At 43.1% G+C, this 24,742-nt stretch overlaps 1 protein-coding gene across 1 annotated transcript; it reads right to left on the reverse strand.

The window, feature by feature from the left end:
* Nucleotides 1-691: 691 nt before the first annotated feature.
* ARPC5 (actin related protein 2/3 complex subunit 5) lies at nt 692-24,742 on the reverse strand. The gene is made up of 4 exons (XM_073593369.1): nt 24,473-24,742; nt 18,611-18,682; nt 8,536-8,712; nt 692-3,523 (listed from the first exon to the last, which is right to left on the reverse strand). The coding sequence occupies exons 1-4, from the start codon at nt 24,611-24,613 to the stop codon at nt 3,461-3,463; spliced, it is 453 nt and encodes a 150-aa protein (XP_073449470.1). The 5' UTR covers nt 24,614-24,742; the 3' UTR covers nt 692-3,460.

Here is a 24,742-nt window from a genome sequence, read left to right on the forward strand (position 1 = left end):
AACAGACCATCACTTGAATGGTCAAGTTAACCACTGCTGGAGCCTGTTTTTTCCTCTTTTATGCACAGCGAAAGCAGAGACTCTGTGCAATTAAATGGAGCCAGTTGCAATATTTTAAGTCACAAAATAATTGCACCACTTTTTAGCAAATCTAAGTTTTCAGAAAAAAAAAAAAAAAAAAAAAAAAAGAAAAAGAAAAGAATTATACACCTAATTTTAGTGCACATAAAAACACAACTCAAATTTTGGGTGAATTGTGAATGTTCAACATATGTAAAGCTCTGCAATAAATAAAATATAAAAAAAAAAAAAAAAAAAAAAAAATTATGAGATTGCGCCCAGTAAATTTATAGCAAATATGTCAAGCCTCAAAATTGAAATGGCACAGAGAACAGTAGCCAACGTTCAATGGGCAACGCTTTAAATAATCCACAATACTTTCTTTACAGGGAAAATACATTTTGTGAAAAAAGATATACAATTTTGTATACGATCAATGAAAACACATGAACAAAAACATCCAAATCAATATTTAATTTGTAAAAAAAAAAAAAAAAGCAAAGTATCGTTACATCAGTGCAAAGGGCCCAACCATGAAAGTGTCAACATTACAGGCCCCTGCAGCAAATATGGGAATAAGGCTTCAACCTCTGTGGGTATGTGGTTGCAAGGTGCTTTCCGTCCAGTGATCACACTAACCTACCCATGACAGTACTGCAGCAAGTCCATTTGTAATTTCTGCTCTGCAGAATACAGGGGACCTGCATGACTTTATCTGCTACATGGATTACTTTCCCAGCAATTTCCCTAACCTTTACAACCGTAAGCCTGTTGGAGGCAGAGGCCCCAACGCCAACTCTGCACTTGGGAACTTTCAGATTGTCAAAAACACCAACGTGTGAGGTTTCTTGGTAGAACATTTAGCGGACTATTGCAGCTGCTTCTTAATTGCTTCAGGGACTGCCATCCTTCAGCATTCATGCTTATCCCTACGACTGTACAGCATCACAGTTGTGACCCAGCAGGTATTTGTTGGTAAAGCATCCTGGGAAAACAGCTAATGGAGAGTCCAAAAAAATACCCAGCCCCATAGCAGTATCTGATACATTAGTCTGGCTTATTAGTTGTTTTCATTCCTAATCAAATTTTAATACTAGAGAATGACATTAGCTTTAAATGCTTATTAACCAAATACTGCTAGGCCTTGGTTATATCAGCAAGACAAAAAGGAAAAAAAATAGGTTTTGTTGATATCAAAGTAAATCTGCAAAAATATTACTCATTTATAACATAATAAAATTTGGTTAGCAGCAGAGGTTACTTTCAGTTAAAAAAAAAAAAAAAAAAGTCAAAATGATCAGTAGGATTCAGACACAGGAAAATGTTATATACAAACCAAATATTTCCTGTAAAACTTGAGCTTGGCCACCCCCTCTTCCTATAGGTTCATGAGGTCACTCCTTTCTTTCAGCAACCAGTTCAACTAACATGGCTTCAGAATTGTGATGCTAAGTTCAGCTTTTACAGGAAAGGTGGAATTTTGCATATATCTTTCCTCCTTGGTCCAGCTATATTCACATTTCAGCCCAGCCTAGCACCGCAAAAGCATTTGTTAAGAAAATGTCTAAGCTCTCTTCTAATTGTATGTACGTACCAGATATCCATCCATCCCTCTGGCTACACAGTACAAATGGCAGCTTTCAGACATTCAGGTGTATGGTTCATCCTTAAGCCTAGTACACACTAGTAAGTTATTTTTTTCTTTTTTCATTTAGCCCTGCTGGGTTGAACGAAACAAAAAAAAAAAAGAAGATAGCTTAAGGAGGAGCTGCTGTACTAACTATCCAATGTTAGAGCAATCTCCCCTGCTGTTCTATTGTGTTTTGATAGGGGGGACTGCCCCCCCAGTCTGCGCCACTGGCAGAGAGCAATCGACAGGGCAGCTTCTGTCAGACCGACTAGTACACATGGGTCGAATGTGGGCCAGTTTCTATTCAAACGGACAATGCCGAACAACATTCGGCCCGTGTCTACTAGGCTTTAGGAACGAATCAAGCCCCAGAATGTATGCACATTAGAAAGACACAGTGGTGTGAACATTTTCTGAGCAAAAACCTTGTGTTGGCAGGCACGACGTACAGAGAATATCATAGAACAGCGAGGAAAGTAAGTATTTTAGTGGGCAGGCTGCACTCAAGGGGTTAAAGGGGAATTTATTAATAGACAAATGCACTAAAGCTACACCGGTCCTTTGAAACCCCAACTAATTCAATAATCAAAAGTGGCTGAAAAAAAAAAAAAAATGTATATATATTTTTTTTTTGTTGTACTTTGACAACCATTTAGCTTCATCTTTCTTTTTCTAATCAGACCTATAAAAAGTGAAAAAGGATAAGCTGAGTGGATGCTAGGGGCTTCTGTTTTGCTTTTTTCCACTGGAGCAGATAATGACCAAGGTCGCAGGTGGAGGAGCAGTACAAGCATATGTTGACACTTTTCTGCAATCTGAAATAGCCCACAGTCTCATAAAAGTTTAGAATTTGATCTATAGTCTACCAAAATCTATAAGTGCAAACCATTTCTTTAATTTTAAATTACACAGTACTGTTTCTTTAAAGAAGACATATGTCTCCTACACACAGAGGAGGTGGCCATTTTGCAAGCAGTGGATACATGCATATATCCAGTCCAACAATGTATTACAAATCAGCAACACCACACTGCTAGCCTGTTTGACCTGACCCACCAAACAGCTCCTTCACTGTGTGTATGACTGGTGAACATGAAGTAGACAGGACCTCATTTTGTTGGTTAAAGAAAGAAACCCAAGATGTCACAGCAGCAGAGTGATTAGGTTTACTGCATAATGTATCCCTTTATACACCTAGGACCTGAGGGAGTTGGATACAATCCAGGTGCTGCCAAATCAGCATTGGGTGACCCTAGCTATGTCTCTGGAAGATGTTCCATGATATAAAATCCTTAGATTGCAAAATGCCACCCCTGAGAAAACTAATCAAATAGTGTGGGAGAGGGGGGGTCAAGAGGTGTGGCGGCAGCAGGGAGGTAAAGGAAGAGGGTTTTCCGCTAGCTTTGGGAGCCAAGCTGTGGGGAATTAGCCCTGACGAGAATGAGGTTATAAGGCGCAATACAATTCACCAAGAAACAGATATCACTGCAACCTGTACAAATCAGAAGGGTGATGGTTGTTCAATAGAGCCCAGCTCATTGAGGGCGTGTACTGATAACTTAACACTCATATCAACAAAGCACTGCACTCACAGCACACTCTCACAGGTACTGCAGACTTCAAAAGTGTATCAAAAATAAAAACAGGGCAAGGGAGAAAGAAAAAATATGGGCAGTGATAGAGAGGGATGGTCGGCCACAGCAAGGCTGCTGCAGTTCAGGGTTTTGGTCTTGGCACCAGCTCTTCAATAGATCGTAACCAGCTGAACATTCAAACAGTCTTCCTGGCAGTCAGCACCCGGACTATAGAACCCACTCCACCAACTGCCAAAGCCTGCAAAGAAAATTAGAAAAATCAGACAAAAAAGGTTAAGAAAATCACTTTATATTATTTCATTAGAAATCAATAGATGCAAGACATAGTTATGTGAAAAAATGCAGGCACATCTTTATTCATACTATATCTACTGATAAAAAGATAAAACAAAAAATGTGCCTTTTGAATAATTTATTCCACAAAAATTCCATATATTTAATGTTTACTGTGGAAAAAGCAAGTACACCCTTGGCATCAAAAGCAGATCTGACCACCACTTCAGCCCCAGAAGATTTGGCTGCTGAATGACCAGACCATTTTTTGCGATTCGGCACTGCTTTAACTGACAATTGCGTGGTTGTGCAACGTTGTACCCAAACAAAATTGACGTCTTTTTTTTCCCACAAATAGAGCTTTCTTTTGGTGGCATTTGATCATTTCTGCGCTATACACAAAAGTGACAATTCTGAGTACAAAAAACCACCACACTATTTTGTACTTTTTGCTATAATATACCCATTTTTTATTTTTTTTTTTTTAAAAAAGCTAAATTTTTTCTCAGTTTAGGCCGATATGTATTCTTCTACATATTTTTGGTAATACAAATCGCAATAAGCACATATTTATTGGTTTTCGCCTACAAAAATAGGGGATAGATTTATAGCATTTTTATTATAATTTTTGTTTTCTTTTTTACTAGTAATGGCAGCGATCTGCGATTTTTAATCGGACAACATTATGGCGGACACATCGGACAATTGACACATTTTTGGGACCATTGGCATTTATACAGCGATCAGTGCTATAAAAATGCATTGATTACTGTAAAAATGTCACTGGCAGTAAAGGGTTAACACTAGGGGGCGGTCAAGGGGTTAACTGTGTTCCCTGCTACGTGTTCTAACTGAAGGGGGGATGGGACTTGCTAGGGGAAGAGATAGATCGGTGTTCATACTTTGTATGAACACACGATTATCAGTCTTCTCCCCACAGAGATCCCGGTTCTCGCCGTGTCACGAGCGACTGCTGGGCACTTGCATCGCCTCCGATGCACAATTAGAAATTATGTTGAGCCATGTTGCCGCAGTTCAACTGCGGCGGCTGGTCGGCAAGCGGTTAAAGTATGGCTAAAGGCAAAAATTTTATTTTTTAGTTTGGGATAGAGGGGAGAAGGAAGGATGAGCACTCCTATCAGGTTTTTATTGCTGTCTGTCCCTTTTAGGGAGAATCATCATCTCTATTTGTCCCGTTTACCATTATCATTGAAAGTGAAACAAAACCCCACATTTTGGGTTGTCCCAGAAAAGTAAATCTTCCAATGGTGACAAGTTCTGGTGACCTGGGGGTCCCCAAGAAATTCCGTAAATTTGCAGCAATTTCCTCTTGGCTATGGGACGGGAGGTGAAGGTCCACAATGGAACAAAAATAACTCTTCCGTGCTATATCCAATATGAACAAAAAAAATAAATAAAAAATGTCTATAGTTCTACTTTAAGCAGAAATAACTGTACAACTGCCCACCAGTCTCTGACATCTACTTCTCCATGCAAAATTCTTTCAGTTTTAAAGAAATTTGGGGGCTTCTAGAGTACTTCAGATTATTATGTTGAAAGCCTCATTTCTGCTTCAACTTTTGAAGAATTGGCACAAAATTCTCATTAAGCACTTTCTGATAGGATGCAGAATGTATGACTCAACGACTGCAAGCTGCCCAGGCTCTGAAGCAGCTAAGCAACCCCAAACCATAAAATATCCATCACCATGTTTCACAGTTATGAGGTTCCTCCCTTGAAATGGCATGTTCAGTTTGCAACAAACACATGCATTACCACCTTGCAGGAACTGTAAACGGGCTCCAAATAATTTGAGGTTTAGGTGAGCATATGATTGACCACCATTGTATTGAAATCAGTCTTGCTCTAATGATCTTTGGATAGCAAAAGCTGTTTCTTAACACACCTCCCATGCAGGTTAAATAGGTGCAATCTATTTCAGATTGTGGATGCAAGCACTTTGCAACTGTTTGCAAGGGTTTGCAACTGTTGCAAGGGTTACCTAAACAATTCGCCCCTGTGTTTAACTTGCCGAGCTGACCAGTCCTGGACAAATTAACAGTTGTTGGAAATCTAGGTCATTATTTGTGTTTCTGTGGAATGACTTATCTTAAAGCATTTGGTGATCTTCTTAAATCCTCCGCCAGACTCCTAGGCATATCCACAACTTACTTTATGAGGCCTTAGAGAGCTCTATTGTTCTGATGATCAATAGATTTCATGAGGATTCCCCCCTGCACCCACACATCAATAGCAAAGAAAACATACATACTTCCTATGGAGGTTCTAGTCATTGGCACCTAACCAGGAACACCAGATTCTCATTTCACAAATTTGAAGTGGTGTTGTAGGGTGTACTTACTCTTTCCATATGACACATCTGTACTTTGTTAAATTAGATCATGAAAATGAATACACCACATCAACTTCATGCATTATGTGTTTCAAGTATATCACCTTTATCAGCAGGCACTGTACAAATGAAAAATCTAATGTCACCCGTTAAGTTGAAAAAGTCATTTCCATGGGGCGTAATTACTTTTTCACATGACTGACTTTACTGCAAGTGAATATGGTTTAATAAGCCAGTCAAGCTTAAAGCCCAGCTGTATCTTCTTCAACAATTACACAGAACGACCAATTAAAATAATTCTGAAAGTCTTAATAAAAAAAAAAATACTAAAGTAATTAAAATAAGTGCCTATTACATATTCCATGACTAGGCAAGAGGCCAAGAGAGGGTCGTTGGTATCTGTGGAAGCAGCAGTCTCTCCGCATTGGTCCCCACACTTGTAGAGTCAGAACTAGACAATCAGCAAGGAGCCTGAGCTTTCCTATGTCTCTCATGGTACAGTAGCAAGATCTCTCCAAGGTCTGCACTTTTAAAAAAGTGATCTTGCTCTGTTAGATTAGGATTACTCCTAAAATAGCAAAAGGATTGAGGAAAATTTGTCATGAAAGAAAATATGGGGGTTGCCATTGCTAATCTCCATCACCAGAGGTCACCAATGCCATAACATGTTCCCTTTAACGAAAAGCTGATCGGACAGATTTATATTAGTTGCCATTGCAGATTATCTTTGTTTCTCAGTGTAGTAGGCTTGTTTTTGTTTCAGCACAAGTTTCGTCAGAATATTAAATTTGTTGGGAACTACAGCCTGGAGGACTCGCGTTTGAGTCCCCAGGAGATAGAGAAAGCTAGTGGGCAAATTAGTTCACCAAATTTTAGCTATAACCCCTCATTAAACATGGATTTAGACTTTTAGAATTCATCACTATGGAGATATTTATTCATAATGACTGCAAACTACCCATAAAACAGAAAGCCATCTGTTCAAATTAAGAACCATAATTGGTGCCAAATTGGCTGCACAAGCTCAGATGCAATTGGTTATTTTTTGCATAAGCCTTCAGATTCCTAAATGGACAAACAGGACTGGATTCCGAGAACTTTTGCCCATTGCTGGATAAACCAGCAAGAAAAAGATAAATACATCCATAGGATAACATAACTGGGCTTCATAATTTTGGATGATAGTCTATCGTTCAACCCCCCAAGATAAGCATGTTCAAGTGTCAACTACACATAAAAGGCACTCACTAAAAAGATGGCTTTTGGCAAATAGGATTACTTCCTAAAACTAAGAATATTTTCTAAAAAGTAAACCTGTCAGCAGCCAGAAGAAATGGCAGGTACACCCCCTTTTTTTTTTTTTTTTTTTTAAAAAAGGGTACAGCAAGGTGCCCTCATGAATTCCACACTGGCCTGATGTACCCTCTAAAGTTAAAATACTGTATAAGGCTGGGCACACCCCAAAACCCTCCTAACTTGAAATTGCCTAGGCATGGCAGCTCAAGCACTGAGTGATGTAATGTTGAAGGTGGAGAAGCTGTTTCTCTCTAATGGCGCTCACCCTCATTCCCCTCCACCCATCCGCAAAGACACAGAAAGCAAAATATGGGCGGTCATCTCTACAGGAGCTGGTCACTTTTCCCATGACAGACAACCCAGCATAGGTTTCAGGCTACATTTACACTTGAACATAACACATTCAGGTGAATTTAAAAGTTTTTTTGTATACATTTCAGGAGTTGTACAGAAGAGTGTTGGGTGCAACATGTTTTTTTTTCCAGGCACTCCCAGTAAAGTCTATTGGGTCCAAAACTCCCAAATTTGCCTGGAAGGAAGAAGTTCAAAGTACTTTTTGCACAACAGGCATCTGGACGTTATATTGGGACACAGCTGCTGTGTCCCAATAGACAATGAGGCTGCTGGGGGTTCTATCAATTTGTGCCCTCCGTCGAAAATTGCCCACGCATGCACAGAATGCAAGGGCACTCCAGCTTATTTGCTGGAGTGACGTCACCACATCCACATCGCATATCGTAGGAGGGTTTTTTCAATGTGAGATACCATTTCACGGGCACAATTGAAAGCTATGCAAAGAGTGGAGGAACACCGTAGATGTCAGATTGTGCCTCGCTGTAAACCCGCAGCGCAACAGTGAGGCACAATATGACAAATACGGTGTCCCTCTGCTGTTTGCATAGTATTAAATTATGCCAGTTAAATAATATCTCCCGTCGAAAAAAGGCTTCTACTATGTGCGCATGCGCTATAGATGTCACTCCAGCTGATCAGGAATTCAGCTGGAGTGCTGTTCTTCGTATGCGTGGGCACATATCGACAGACCACTGGCACAGGGATGCATGCAACACCTGTGTATCCCCATGTCGGTAAACCAAAGCCCTGCATGTAATCGCCCCGTGTGAACAAGGCCCAAAATGAAAAAAAAAAAAAAAAAAAAAAAAAAGAAGTCTATGCAAACAGCAATGCCAAGCCAAAAGTTCACATTAGCATGTTGCTTCTGTCAAATTTAGACTAGTCAGAACAAAGAAAGATTGTTGTTGATTGATACTGTCATAGCACACAGCATGCAGTTTTGTTTTTGCTGGAGTCCCAGTTTAGATTCTCACCTTTTCATGCCATTGCAGTAGGACTGCACTGCTGTTGTCAGATGGACTCTCAAAGCCCTTGTAGATGTATTTCATTAACAGGTCCACATCATTCTTCTCTAGTGACTGAACTGCTTTTTCTATCTCATTTGTTTTGAATGAGATCAACACTTTCAGCACAAGATTCTCTGCTCGATCCTGTCACAAGGAAAATCAACAGAAGTTAGAAAACATGTCACCTGAAGACTTCCGTTAGTATATATCCATATGTGGGTATTCAGTATTTGGGGGTTTAATCAAACTTCTACTGTCCAGCAAAGATCAAAAGCAGCATCTTGGGAGAAAAAAAAAAAATTATATCAAAGCTTACTTTTACATTACATTCCCCAAAACATTTGGTTTCTATTCTACCTTTCACCATTGGACTTCTTGTTTAGGACCTAGCTGCTGGCCTAAAGTGTGGACTACCAATCCACGGTAGTCCATCATGCAAAATGTACCCATCAATAGTTATAAACTGAAAGACCTGCAATACCAAATTTAACCACCAAGCAGAATTTCAGCTTAGGATCTGGTTGCAGAGAGCCCAACAGGAGAACGCTTTGAATTATCTTATGAAGGGTCAGAGCCCTAGAGAAGATCTGGAAAGAAGAATTGAAATTGTACCATGGCTTAGGCCCAAATTCAGCTTACCTTAGGCCTTGTGTGTGGATATTTAAAACTGAATGATCCAAAAGTGTAAGCTGAATTAGGGCCCAAGCCATGGTACAATTTCAATTCTTCTTTCCAGATCTTCTCTAGGGCTCTGACCCTTCATAAGATAATTCAAAGCGTTCTCCTGTTGGGCTCTCTGCAACCAGATCCTAAGCTGAAATTCTGCTTGGTGGTTAAATTTGCTTTCAGTTAATAACTATTGATGGGTACATTTTGCATGATGGACTACTACCGTGGATTGGTAGTGCACACTTTAGGCCAGCAGCTAGGTCCTAAACAAGACGTCCAATAGTGAAAGGTAAAATAGAAATCAAATGTTTTGGGGAATGTAATGTAAAAGTAAGCGTTTTTAGTATGCATTCTTCAAGCATCACTAAATAATATCCCATACACCTCGACTACTTAAGGAGGATCTGCAGTCTGCTCACATAATTTGTAATAAAAACATCTTTGCCATTCTGAAGCTTCCCTCCAACCACTAAAAATAAATATAGATTATATTATATATCTATATCCCTCCACTAAGTCTGGCTGCAACCATTTTAACTGTGGCCATCTGAAGCATGTTCACTTCCTGGATTAACACAGATACAGAGGCACACCTGCAGCTCTCATTGGTCCTCTTGACTCATCCCCCTCCCTTCCTGGCAAACTAAGGAGTGAGAGCTGTGCATGTCATAAGCCTAGGCCAATGACAAGAAAGAGGAAGTGGGCGGTATAAGGTATTTACTGGCAGAAAAAATAATGTTTTACTATCCAAAAGATAAAACAAAGGGCAGAAGATTTAATAGATGGAAAAATGACTAAAGATCCCCTTTAAAGTGTGAGTAAACTCCCTTTGTTGATTTTTACCTATAAGTAAGCCTATAATGAGGCTAACCTATAGGTATAGTAAATATCTCCTAAACATGCACCATTTTGGAGACATTTACTTTAGAAGCAGCATGTGACGTCATCAGCGCATGTGCACTGGGCTCTGGATGGTGCCATCCATTCAGAACTCTGTGCTTCGGCCGTGACCCCCGCGTGCATGCACAGGAGTGATGTAATCCCAGCTCAGCCATTCATACGGCCAAAACCCGTAAGGAAGATCAGGTGAAGATGAAAGCATGCCGCTGGAAGGCTTCGTTTTTAGGCAAGTCTGTCATAATGTGCTAGTATGGGATGCATAGTAGCACTTTATGACTTAAACTGCCCGAGGCCTGATTTTTTTTTTTTTTTTTTTTATGCTGAGGTTTACTACTGCTTTTATGGCCCTGTAATCATTTTTTTTAATGAAATTGTTTTACGGTGATTTTCTGCCTCCTTGTAATGTCCTCTACGAGCTCCCAAACCTCCTCTCCTTTCCCTCTCATTTCTATTTGAAACAAGCAGTATACCTTTCTTTTCGGTCATTTGCACACTACAGTACACATCCCATAGTCCCTAGTCCATCTTGGAAGCAAGCAAGAGAGGGTGGTTATGTTCCTACATACAGTGGGGACCATGGAGAATGAACATAACCATCCTCCAACAGCAAGTCGGATCACAGAGGGGGGGGGGGGGGGGGACACAAAAACACACACAACCCCACACTTTAAGACTTTAGTAGAATTTTCTTTTTTAAAATCAGAGTTTAGTGTCACTTGATGTCATAAAGCAATGCAATTTTAGAAAACTAGCAACCTATTTTGAAATACAAAACTTCATGTGGAGTCCCATACTTCTTATAGTATAGCATGGTGGATAAATAAAAAGAATGGCTTCTTTACATGGATAGCTCTCATCATTATCAGCATGTCATAGGTGAACTGGTCCGATGAGAAAAAGATGCAAAAGGAGCATGCGTAGTTACCAACTCTAGTGTCATGTAAGCGGAGCTATCAATTAGCAGCATAATGCAGTGGAGGAACAACATTTTTTCAGTCAGTCATGTCCTGGTCTGCCCTGCAAAGTAGCTGCTACATTCTTTTCTATTAAAATATGCCTGCCTGTACCCTGACTATTTCAATGCAGGTACCTACACATTCTTCTAGTAACATTCTTCCTTAGGCTGGGTGCCCAAAACCACTGGCTGCTGAAACTGGCATAACACTGGTAGCAGTTTGGGTTCAAATTATGGGGTGCTGGTCAGCATGTGGCACTGGGTTGAAGTGTCAAAACTTGGTTACAGCAGTCTGGAATTTGGGGCTCCCTGGGCTTGAGAAGAATTATCGAACAGTATGCACAGGCAGCATTTGGTGCTGGAGCCTGTCTGCACCATTTGGGCACTCATAGGAAAACTATAAGGCTGAACTCTGGGAATTGGACAAAGTCTATCCTTGCAGTGGAAGAGCAAGAGAATGTCACCAGCACACCATGGATCACCAGAGTGGGTCCAAAGCTTTAATCAGCAATCACATCGTCACAGCAGATTGCATGTTTCGGAGCCTCGCAGGACCCCTTCATCAGGCATGTATCCTTGCAGTGGGGCTCTCAAACCACAAAGGTTAAATGCTTGTTTAGTACAGGGGGTGCAAAAATAAGGTGATTACTTACCTTATCCCTTGATCCAGAAGGCTTTAGTGCAGTCCTCAAGCTCTGGGTTGTGTGCAGTCCCTCAGTGTCATCACGCACAGTGCAGGCCCATTAATCCTTGCACTTAACATGCAACCACAGCCAAAGCACACGAGAGGACACTAATTTGGACCCGTTGCACAGTTGGAGGGACCCTGCTAGACCCAGAACAGGGGGGAATGGGGGTTGGGGAGAATGAGTAATACACTGCACCACTAGAGCAAATAAGTATTTAACCCTTGTAGGAGGAAGGAACTGCAAGGGTAGATTTTGTCTAAATTCCCAGAGGTCAGCTTTAAACTGGAATATATCCTTTAAACAGACTACTACTGCTAGATAAGTTTTGCTCCTACAATGGTTGTCAGAGCATCCAGCTTCCCCCTCTGCTCCCCGCTCGTCTCCCAATGCCCCAAACCATATACGTGCGTGGAGACATGCAGCCAACACCTGGCACTCCACACCACCTTTGTGTGAGGCAGCTGGCCATCAGATCCCATGTGTGCAGGCAGCATGTGGATTCCCTCATACTGGCTGCAGACTTCCTTCCCCTGGCCGCCAGGATCTAGCTGGCATGGTGCGCTTCTCTTCCTGAACTGTGCCCTGCTGGGGAAAAATGGCCATGTGGGAAGGTGGCAGAGCCAGTTGCCCAGGTAATCATGCCCCAGCTCAGGTAGATCTACCTAGGCTGGGAAACAGCGTTTAATTCTTCTTCCAGTCCCCCTGGATGCTACATAGGTCTTTGAGGACCCCAGATGGGCCTCCAGGAGCTGCCCCTGCTACCCTTTATCCAGCTGTCTCTCCATCTATGCCCTCTGTTTTCCTTGGCTCCTGATCTATGGCCAGGGTGCTCAGCACGCTTTTCCCTCTCTGAACCCAGCAGGCGCCTGTCCCCCTGCCTCCACAGACCCTCCTGTATCAGTCATCTGTCACCCAGACTGCCTCACCAGCCACCTGGGACCATCAGGTGTCCCCAATGTGAGTCTCTGAACCCTCCTGTCTCTGTCCTTGCTGTGCCAAACTACCGCCCAAGGATTGTTTCCCCTTGCTGTGCCATACTTCCACCCCATGGACAGTTAACCCCTGCTGTGCTTTGTTGCCTTGTGGACGATTGCCCTTTTGCTGTGCCATATTTCCACTCCATGGACTGTTAATCCTTGCTATGCTTTTCTATTGCCCTGAGGATCACCCCCTCTTGCTATGCCCCATTTCCACTCAACAGACCGTTAACCTTGCTGTGTCATTCTACTGCCCCGAGGATCATCTGATCATCACGCCTTGCTGTGCCTTATTTCTGCTCCATGGACCATTAATCAGTGCTGTGCCATTCTATTGCCCTGAGGATCAACTTCCATTGCTGTGCCCTAGTTTCACGCTGTGAACTGTTAACCCTTGCAGTGCCATCCATGCTGTGCCATATTCTTAACCCATGGACAGGCTTTCTGTGCTGTGTGCCACTGCTGCACCTCAAGTTCCAAGGATTACCTAGGTGATCTGAGCAGAAGTTCTCCTCCCCCCTCGCTGCTTGCAGCCTTCTAGGACACAGAACAAGTCCCAGAACACTGTGGGACCATTGACAAAGCGCAGCGTGGCTCATGCATGCACAATGAGCATTCAACATTTTGTTCCTTTTCATTAGCATGGCCAAGTATTGCACTTCATACTTCCTATATTGTTACAGGCCAAAATGCCAACTCTGCGTATTTGCTTAATAATGTTCATTAAATGTTTCTATTTTATGCTTTCCTTCAAGAGGGGTTTCAGTCGGGTGTGTGAAACAAACTGTAGCTGCTGACTTAATAAACAGACACTTGCCTGTCCAGGGATCCAGCGCTGTCCTCAGCCAAGCCGGTTTCTTCACCAGTCTTTGGTTCCCGGCTCTGGCATGTTAACTGTGGGCAGCTGGCTGTGACGCCACAAGGAGTCACAGCCAGCTGCCCACAGTTAACATGCCAGAGCCGGGAACCAAAGACTGGTGAAGAAACCGGTTTGGCTGAGGACAGCGCTGGATCCCTGGACAGGCAAGTGTCTGTTTATTAAGTCAGCAGCTACAGTTTGTTTCACACACCCGACTGAAGTCCCTCTTTAAGGAAATAAAATAAAAACATTTAATGAACACTGTTCAGCAAATATGAATTTTGGTCTATAACAAAATAGGAGGAAGTATGAAATGCAATACTCATGAAAAGGAAGGAAATGTCCAGTAGTCTAACATGACTAAGCAGGATGCTCATTAGCCACAAACTAAACCGCTGTAAAAAAATGCTGCAGTCTGAAGGCAAGACAGCTAGTAGGTTTTTAAAGTGGTTGTAAACCCTTACAATCCACTTTTTGCTATGGGTAAGCCTATAATAAGGCCTACCTTTAGCTACTCCCGATATCTCCTGAACTGCACGGTTTAGGAGATCTCCCCTGTATCTGCATGTGCCGACTTAATCGGCACATGCGCACTGAAGCAATGGCACGTACGTGCCATTTGCTTCAGTGAGTGTGCCGTTACCGGCGGCTCCCGTGTGCATGGGCTGTGATTGGCCGGAGCCATGACACCCGGAAGTAACTCCGGGGAGAAATGTCGCCAGCCGGTGCTGTGTACGGGCACCGCAGCGGGGGCTTCGATCTTAGGTGAGTATTACATGAGCTAGTATGCTATGCATACTAGCTCATTATGCCTTTGTCCTGCAGGTCTTTTTTTCCCCATGTGAGTTTAAAGAATATGAAATATCACACAGCCAATCCCATACCCTCAATAATCATCCCCGTTCCTCCACTTCCTTCTTCCCCAACTGAACCTGGGTACAGAGCCCCAAGATGCTTCATTCCCTGCAACCACCGCATTTATGGATGACAACCAAGTCACTGTATTTTACTTCAATTATATCTTTAACGGATTCATTTCATGTGAGGCTTGTTGCAATTTTATTTGCATTTTTTTTCAAAGCCACATTTCTAAAGCTTTTTAATACATTGCACTAAATGTCAATGTAAATTGCGTTTTCCTTTCTGTCACTTGGGGAAAAAAAAACAAACAAAAAAAAAAAAACACACTAATAGAAAACACGTAGCATCCATGGATCTATAATGGAAGGTGCGTTTTTCACAAAATGCACAAAAGATCCAGCAACCAGGACTTTTCAAAAAAGTGTAGCACATTGTATAAATGCACAGCACTCAGATGTGAACAGTTACATGGCATTTAAAGGGGACTATTTTCCATGCGATTATGAACAGTCCCTAAAGTTCCGCTTCAGTGGCAATATCTCTTAACAGTAGATACAATTAACAACTATTTTTGATTAATTTTTAATGCTGCTAGTAAATAATTTGGAAGATAGATTTACTTGATTTAAACTTTGTTTCTTTCTGGTTTCTGGCCAAAATTACGTCATACATCTCATGAGTCTTCACGGCATTCTCGGCTTTCATCTGGAGGAGGGGGTTCTCTCAGCTAACCACACCCTCCTGCCTAAGCCAAAAGCAGAGGGATTCCAGGAAGTAAATGCTACACAAATCTGCCCTTACTCAATATGGCCATTATCAAAAATGCTGAAGGGGGGAGAGCGCGTTAACCCATCAGGCTTTGTTTTACCAGCCGTGTTCCATTTTGGAGATTTCACTTCACTTCCTGTCCCATAGCCAAAACAGGGAGAGGAAATCCCTGCAAATTAAGGGAATCCCTTGGGGACCCCCAGGTCACCAGAACTAGTTTCCCCATTGGAAGATTTCCCCTCAATTACTTTTCTGGGGACAACCCAAAATTTGGGATTTCCTTTTACTTTCAATGAAAAATGATAAACGGGACAAATAGAGAGTTGAATCGAGGGCACAGACAGCAATAAAAACCTGACAGCTGTTCTAATCCTTCTCCACTATCCAAAGCTAAAAAAACAAAAAAAGGTTTGCCTTTAGTTGAACTTTAAATCATTAAACATAAGTAAAGTAAACTGGTTGCTTTGATTTACTTTTTTTTTTTTTTAACAACCTTTTCCTCAGGGCCTGTCTAAAATTAATTTAGTGTGTGCCCAGCTTAACCACTTCAGGACCGCACATACTCCATGGCAGGGCTGCCCGGCTGCGCGAACCGACCTGTACGTCTATCCGTGCATTAGATACAGCGGGCACCGCTGCACCATGGAAGCTCGCCTGCAGGTCCCGGGGACCATGTCCCACAATTGTGGTAAAGAGGCAGAACGGGGTTCTGCCTATGTAAACAAGGCAGATCCTTGTTCTAACAGGGGAGAGGGAGATGTTCCTAGTGATCAGGAATATCGATCTGCCTCTACTCCCAGTCAGTCCGTTCCCCGTGACAGTTAGAAACACCTTCCTAGGGAACACACAGTGAGGGAACATATTTAACCCCTTGATCGCCCCCTAGTGTTAACACCTTCCCTGCCAGCTCCATTTATACAGTGATCAGTGCATTTGTCAGTTAAAGCGACGCAGTGCTGTATCGCAAAAAATGGCCTGGTTTCGGGGCTGAAGTGGTTAAAGGAGTTGTAAACCCTCAAGGTTTTTCACCTTAATGCATTCTATGCATTAAAGGTGAAAAGCCTTCTGCGCTGCAGCTGCCCCCCAGAGCCCCCCTTCTTTTCTTACCTGAACCCGATCATTCTAAGAATGAGCATGAGACCAGCAGCTCCAGCCGCTGTCTCGGGTCCTCATTGGATTGATAATGGCTCCTGCTGCTGTCAATCAAATCCATTGACATGGAAGCGGGGGACAGGGCCGAGTCCTGTCTGTGTCAATGGACGCAGCAGCAGGAGTTGGAATCGCACTCGCACAGCTGCCCCGATGGAAAGAGTCTCTCCGCGGAGGCACCCAATGAAGAGGAGGAGGAGGAGCCAGGCGTGCCACCCGGACACCCAAGAAAAGGAGGATCGGGGTCAGTGTGTGTAAAACCCTTGCACAGAGCAGGTAAGTAGGTATAACCTGGTTTTTTGTTTTTTTTTGTAAAATAACAAAACACAAAACGAATCTTTACAATCACTTTAAGTCTATGGATCTTAGATTGTTTAAGCAGGACAGGAGCACAAAACTGGAATTAGGCTGATCACAGATGGCTCAGATATCCAATTTCTGACCCATCACCCGAAATTCAGGCCATGGGTGGCCCTGCAAGCACAGCCTGGCTCGACAAAAGTCAATTTAAAAAAAAAAATGCTGAGACCGGTAGAAAATTTAACAGCAAAACAGTGAAGGCATCCTATCAGATAAAAATCACGGTTTAGCAATGTGACTTTGTTCAGATACCAGAGCTGCTGAATACAAAAGCTAACAGTGGAGATTCCTCCATCCATGCGGTTAATGTGCATAGGGGATATGTCCAATTTTCTCTCTTTAAGTCTGTGGACTGAACAAAGGAAAAAATCAAACTGTATGGCTAGCTTTAGTCATGTACCTTGCCTTTTGTATCTCACTGCAGCAGCCTGTGCATGCACACAGCACTGTCAGTGACGTGAACCTTTAGCAGCTGTGGTGTTCAGATGATGCGTTTTTGGTAGTTATAAAGAGAAACCTGCATTTAGAATGAAACCCCAAAGTAATTCTCCTTCCACTGCTGTGTAGAAGGTAACATCTGATGTAGTGCTTTAAGACTGAAAGGCCAAATCGCCAACTACTGTCACATGCCGGCAAATTACTATGGTTTAAAGTCTGACTATTTGTTATACACTACATTACCAAATGTTTCAGGACGCCTGCCTTTACACGCACATGAACTTTAATGGTGTCTTAGTCCGTAGGGTTCAATATTGAGTTGGCCCACCCTTTGCAGCTATAAGAGCTTCAACTCTTCTGGAAAGGCTGTCCACAAGGTTTAGGAGTGCATTTATAGGAATGTTCTTCCAGAAGCGCATTTGTGAGGTCAGGCACTGATGTGGACAAGAAGGCCTGGCTCACAGTCTCCGCTCTAATTCATCCTAAAGGTGTTCTATCGGGTTGAGGTCAGGACTTTGTGCAGGCCAGTCAAGTTCCTTCACCCGAATATTGCTCATCCATTTCTTTATGGACCTTGCTTTGTGCACTGGTGGGAAGTCATGTTGGAACAGGAAGGGGCCATCCCCAAACTGTTTCCACAAAGTTGGGAGCATGAAATTGTCCATAATGTCTTGGTATGCTGACACCTTAAGAATTCTCTTCACTGGAACTAAAGGGCCAAGCCCAACTCCACACCAAATGATTTAAAGGTGCACAAAGCAAGGTTTGTAAAGACATGGATGAGCGAGTTTGGGGTGGAGAAACTTGACTGGCCTGCACAGAGTCCTGACCTCAACCCGATAGAACACCTTTGGGATGAATTAGAGCGGAGACTTTGTGCCAGGCCTTCTCATTCAACATCAATGCCTGACTACACAAATGCACTTCCGGAAGAATGGTTAAACATTCCTATAGACACATTCCTAAACCTTGTGGACAGCCTTCCCAGAAGAGTTGAAGCTGTTATAGCTGCAAAGGATGGGCCAACTCCATATTGAACCCTACGGACTAAGACTGAGATGCCATTACAGTTCGTTGTGCATGTAAAGGCAGGCGTCCCAATAGTGTTCAGGCTACCTGTCTTAGTTTGTGAGTGTATTAATTTGGGACTTTATTAGTCAATCATTTAAAACACTGCTCCAATAAGACAATAGGGTTTATTTACTAAAACTGGAGAGTGCAAAATCTGGTGCAGCTCTGCACAGAAACTAATTAGCTTCCAGGTTTTATTACCAAACCTCAATTGAACAAGCTAAAGTTAATAACCCATTGGCTACCATGCACAGCTGCACCAGATTCTGTGTGCACCAGTTGTAGCAAACCTCCCCCAGTGTGACTTGCACGTACTTTGTGTTTACAATTGTGGAAGAGATCTTACCTTTGCAGTCTGATTCTTCGTATTAATAGGTGGATTCTTTAAAGCAGCATGTAGAGCTCCCACCATGTTTCCTGTGCACCGGAGTTAAGGAAATCAAAAGGACAAAAACATGGTAAAGAGAAGAGAATCATTGGGTGTGCTTTCTATAATACGTGACACTTTAATGTACTCTCCGTGCATGACAGATATTACTCATAATCCTATTTGGTCATCTGCCTTGAATTCTGAATTATTCATTATTACTCTAGATTTGGAACCTGGATTGACTGACCTCTAACATGAGCCTCAGTACCAGTACCGGTACCTGTTGTATTATTATTTGTAGACTGAACATTCACATGTGCGCTGTTGAGGGGGTCTGTGGGGGTGGGGTGGGGGGTTGATAGGAATCTGTAAGCCCCTTTAGCCCCCAAATCCCCCCCCCCCATGTGAATGAGCATGGGGTAAAAAAAGTGTCAAAATTAAACCAGCACACAGGTTTTTGACACAGTCCTTTATTTAAGTAGCTCCAACGTGTCTTCTCCCTTCGGTTCTTCTCACTCTGCTGATGTCGTCTTCCTCCAGTTCTTCTCCCGATGCTAGCTCCCGCTGTTGTGTTAGCTTCGGCGTGCACAATTACTTATATAGATATGGGGCGTGGCCATCTGGTGATGTCATCTGGAGACCCTGCTCCTTGTGACATTCCTCCCGGGGCATGATGGGGCTCTGATGTCACCAGATGGCCACAGCTCCATGGCTATACAAGTAATGGCACACACCAGAGCTAACAGAACAGTGGGAGCTAGCGTCAGGAGATGGACTGGAAGAAGAACCAGAGGAAGAAGACATCACTGGAGAAAGGAAAAAAAAAAAAAACACAACACGGAGGGAGAAGGCATATAGGATAAGCTATGAATAGAGGAAGTGGTGGCCTGCCAGCGACAACTGGAAAGTGAAGGTGAAACCTGCCAGTGACCCCTGGAAAGTGAAGGTGGAACCTTCACTTTCCAGGGGTCACTGGCGGGCGCTTTCTCTATTCATAGCTTACAGTCACATAAGTAGTTTCACTTCCAGGCCTTAGTCCTTCACCCCTGCACTTTTTTCTTTTCACCCACCCTTCCACGTCATGCACACCCTTTGAGACCTTTTTGATGTACCTCATTTTTTCACAGGAGTGCCTCTTGTTTTTCCATGCTTGCTGCCTGTGTGGGTTGTCCCCGCCGAGCTGTCCACCATGGATGCGAGTTGGAGGTGCCCGTGGATGGCTTGCGGCACCCGCCTACCATACCACCAGTACACATACCCGAGTAAGTAAGCATGTACTTGGTGTGGGGCTCTTTTCACCCCACCCCTGTTCATGCCCTTCATTATTTTAATTTTGACTATTCATACACAACTATTTCATTATAGATTCATCACGTGGTTTGCTGCTGATGAGTGGTTCAAAGGCCACGAAACGTGTAGAGCTACCAAATGCCGTGTATCAATACTTACCCAGATCTTCAAGCTACTATGCATTACCCACACAGGTCTAGTAAGGCCATAGGTCCTGTATGCATTACGTTGATAATGTTTCTATCTAACCTTGGACTTTTATTGCGGTTTTATTATGCGATACCAGTGCTATTTACCTGTTCATTGCTATTACCTTATCCACCATTGATACCAGCACCTTATGTATATATAACTAATAATCAATAAAAGTTCTATAATGTTCACCAATTTATTCCTTTGCTACCAAGTGCTTCATGTAACGTCCCACCCCCCCTAGCTCCCCTCCTTTTGAATTTGCATGGAAGTCAGACAAGAAGTCGTAGAACAGAGTCGGAGCAGAAGTCATCCAACTTCCATATCGAACAGTGTGAACCCGGCCTTCATGTCAGTCAGGAAGTTTACTGCAAGGTTTTTTTGGGCTCTTGCTGCATTACCACTGAAAGAAAAGCTTTTAGTATTAAAAAGTTGCCTTCTTTTACTTTTATATTGTTATATGATAATAAAATGTAAAGCATTACACAGAGATGTTTCTCCACCACTAACTCTGGATTGCTGGCAGGGGGTATAGTTCCTCATGTGGCTGCTGCCTCTGTAGTGGCAGCGTTGACTTGTATTTTAGTGCACCTGTAAAATGCCTGTCAACACAGAGGCACACAAAAAAAAAAAAAAAAAAAAAAAAAACAACACACACAACACAATTGTGTGTCCTGTTCACACTAAAACGTTGCGTTGCATTTTACAAGTGTGCTAAAATGCAAGTCAAAACATGCATAAAAATAGTTTAATTCTCAGCCGGTTCAACAGGAACTGGCAGAGATTTGAACTATGTATGGAAAGGCTGATTGTACCAAAGTTAAACGATCGATTAACTTGCGTACAAGCAGCATGTCAGGGTTTTCTGGGTGGCAGGAGACTATGTACAGAATATCAGCACCTATCAGCCTGAAAGGCGGCCGAAAAAAAAAAAAATCAATATCGGCCCTGAAACAAATTTTATCAGTCGACCCTACTGAATACCACTCAACAATGCCTGTCAAAGCTACAGGCCTCATACCTGTAAGTATGTGCCCTTACAGAAAACTACAGAGTACAAAGAGGTAGAACAGGAGATGAGGACTACTCTGGTCTCATTGTGCAAACTACCAAACAGAAGTATGAATGCATGTATACCAGAGCTATAGTCCTCACTGGCCTAGACGCCATTACAAATCAGTCAGCACACAGACACAAAGTATACACCAAGGTGATTGCAGCAAGTACAGTATGCAGCTATACACCGACTAACCTCTTAGGAAATCACAACTATGCTCTAATCTGCAGCCTGGACACTTCACATTTGGTTCTCATTCCAAAACAGATTACTTGAATGCCAGATTTTTAAGAACACAGCAGCTGAACCTACACACGCTCCACAATGAACACGGTCCTTTCCTGTCCTATTTTTAGAAAATGAGGCGTATAAGTGGTCATATCATTTCTGCCAGCAAACAGGGAAGGAGCCAACTTGAAAATGCTAAACATGGCTAAATTTCCATCTTCCCGAAGTCTGAAGCACCCACTTCCTGCATTCCTAAACAGCAAGCAAGACACAGCATGCCTTCTTCAGTCGCTGGAACACCCTGTACTCATCGATTAAAAAACACACAATCCGGTCTCATCAAGGTGTGTAGAAATAAGAGCTCAACACGTCATAGAGATCAAACATTCCACCTATTGTTCAATACTCTCCAGAATACAAGCACACACTACAAGTGTTGTATAAACTATACCAACACAAAGGTATATTGTGCACTCTATACTTGTAAACATTCATTACAAGTTTGAAATACCAAGGGTTTTTTTATTTTCTTAGGAACATGTAGAGAAGTAAAGAAAGCAGAAGTGTGCGACAGTCACACAATGCTTCCTCTTTACGCTGTGCACGCAACTTCCCTTCACAAGTGGTGCACAGATGATGTATGAAGGGCAGTAACCCTCAACAACCAAGTGTATGTTAAAGGCTAAGCCCACCTTAGAAAAAGCATGTATTTTTGCAGGAAAAAGATAAAATAAAATGTGCATTTGTTTATTTTGTTTGTTTGACACTGAATTAGGCCAGGCTCCGGCAGACACTTCCACTAGCTCCCCGCACATACAGAGGTACAGGCTTTCAGATGAAAAGCTGGAGAGGTCAGTGGATCAATCATGTGCTGAACACTGCACTCATGTTCCATTGAGAATGTCCTTTACTCCTTCATATACAAATCTAATACCTGGAACACAAAGCAAGTTTTTCTTTTTTTTTTTTTCAACCCAGCAGTCTAAACGAAAGAAACCCAAGGAGGTTGCTGCACTAACTGTGCAATGTTAGTACAGCAATCTCCCCGCTGTGCTATTGTGGTCTGCCCACTGCATCCAAGCCCCTCATCACAACGATCAGCACTCGCAGCCATTGGATACCGATCAGCTGCTGGGTTCCCCCCCCCCCCCGCGCTTGTTCCGACAGAAGTCGGTCACGAGATCGGCTTCTTTCAGACAAGCAGCTGTACACATATGGGTGGAAAGTCGGCCGGATTGGACTGATTTTGGACAATATTTGCGCCGTATGTACAGGCTTTAGGTCCAGTTCACCCCAGAAGATGGTGCGGGCAAACCTGCATTCTGTGCACATTACCCGCACTATGTTCAAAATGCACTGCAATTGTGATGTGCAGTGGGTGTCAATGCTAACGTAAAGACACTGCAAATGCATTTGCCTGCAACGGATCATATGGTACAGTAGCACCGCGCGATCCAGTTCTGGTGCGTTTTTCTAAAGCAGTGCATGCACTACTTAGGTGTAGTCTGCTACAATCTTAGCCTATTCAAATGAATATGGAAAAAAAAAAAAAAAAAAACACACATTCCTGTGCAATTCATGGTGTGAACCGGCCCTTAAGCCAGCCATTTATGGAACCAAATTTGGGGAATCAGTCAAACTTTAAACTGTGTATGGGCTTAGCTGGTTGTACACAAGTCAGTCTATTGACCGACTTGTGCACAACCAGCCCGTCAGGTTCTCCCCCCACCCAATGATCAGTGCTGCTGGCAATACTGATCAATGTACTCTGCTGGCCGGGAGGTATCAAGTGTGTGGATGTGGGAATTGGCTCATTTCATTCAACCCGCTTAATTCTATATGGCTTCCCCTTAGTCTGATGTTCTTCACTCATTCACACCTATAACACAGAACTGTGTGCTAACAGTGGAACCTCCAACAGTGCCCACCTACAGAGTGCTGCCAACACACACAAGGCACACTTCTATTGGGGAGGGAGATCTACTAAAACTGGCAAGAGAGAAATCTGGTGCAGCTGTGCTCTGCAGTTCTGGTAAATCAACCCCACTGTAATGACATCACATAGCACACCTATAGACCATCCATTTATCACACACACACACCTATAGACCATCCATTTCTCACACACACACACACACACCTATAGACCATCCATTTCTCACACACACACCTATAGACCATCCATTTCTCACACACACACACACACACACCTATAGACCATCCATTTCTCACACACACACACACACACACACCTATAGACCATCCATCACACAATATGCACACCTATAGACCATCCATTACACCCCCCCTATATAAACCATCCATTACACCCCCCCTATATAAACCATCCATTACACACACAATGCACACCTATAGACCATCCATTTCACACACACACACACCTATAGACCATCCATCACACACACCTATAGACCATCCATCACACACACCTATAGACCATCCATCACACACACCTATAGACCATCCATCACACAATATGCACACCTATAGACCATCCATTACACACACCCCCCCTATATAAACCATCCATTACACACACCCCTATATAAACCATCCATTACACACACAATGCACACCTATAAACCATCCATTACACACACAATGCACACCTATAAACCATCCATTACACACACAATGCACACCTATAGACCATCCATTTCTCACACACACACACCATCCATCACACACACCTATAGACCATCCATTACACCCCCCCCCCCCTATATAAACCATCCATTACACCCCCCCTATATAAACCATCCATTACACACACAATGCACACCTATAGACCATCCATTTCTCACACACACACCTATAGACCATCCATCACACACACCTATACACCGTCCATCACACACACACAATATGCACACCTATAGACCATTCATCACACATACAACCCTACAGACCATCCATCACACACACAATGCACACCTATAGACCGTCCATTACACCTATAGACCGTCCATGCTCCCTGTACATTCCTATGGGGCCTCCTGTCAGCTCTCAGCCCGCCCTCACCCAGGCACAGCTCATTACACAGAAGGATATCCCCGGATAGCTCCGTCCACCTCCCCCTCGTCCGGTCCTTGCTGCCCCTCTCCGGCTTCCTCTTCATCCACAAACTTGTTCTCATCATACTCGTCCACGTCCACCCTCCGGAAGCGGTCAGACACCGTGTTCTTCGACATCCTTTACCGGGAGCACCGTGAAGTAGGCAGGGAGCGGCCAGGCTCAGTGCGCATGCGCAGTGGCTTCCGCTCTGACTACCGGCTTCCTGTCCCTGGCTGAGTGTGATGTGTATGGGCTGACATCCGTCC

Source organism: Aquarana catesbeiana, linkage group LG07 (genome assembly GCF_042186555.1).
Source record: "Aquarana catesbeiana isolate 2022-GZ linkage group LG07, ASM4218655v1, whole genome shotgun sequence".
Lineage (NCBI taxonomy): Eukaryota > Metazoa > Chordata > Amphibia > Anura > Ranidae > Aquarana > Aquarana catesbeiana.

Coding starts and splice junctions, on each gene's coding strand:
- ARPC5 (XM_073593369.1), bottom strand. CDS start 24,613: ATGTCGAAGAACACGGTGTCTGACCGCTTCCGGAGGGTGGACGTGGAC. Junction 18,683..24,472: donor TGGACGGAGCTATCCGGGGA/TATCCTTCTGTG, acceptor CTCCGGTGCACA/GGAAACATGGTGGGAGCTCT. Junction 8,713..18,610: donor CGAAGAATCAGACTGCAAAG/GTAAGATCTCTT, acceptor TCCTTGTGACAG/GATCGAGCAGAGAATCTTGT.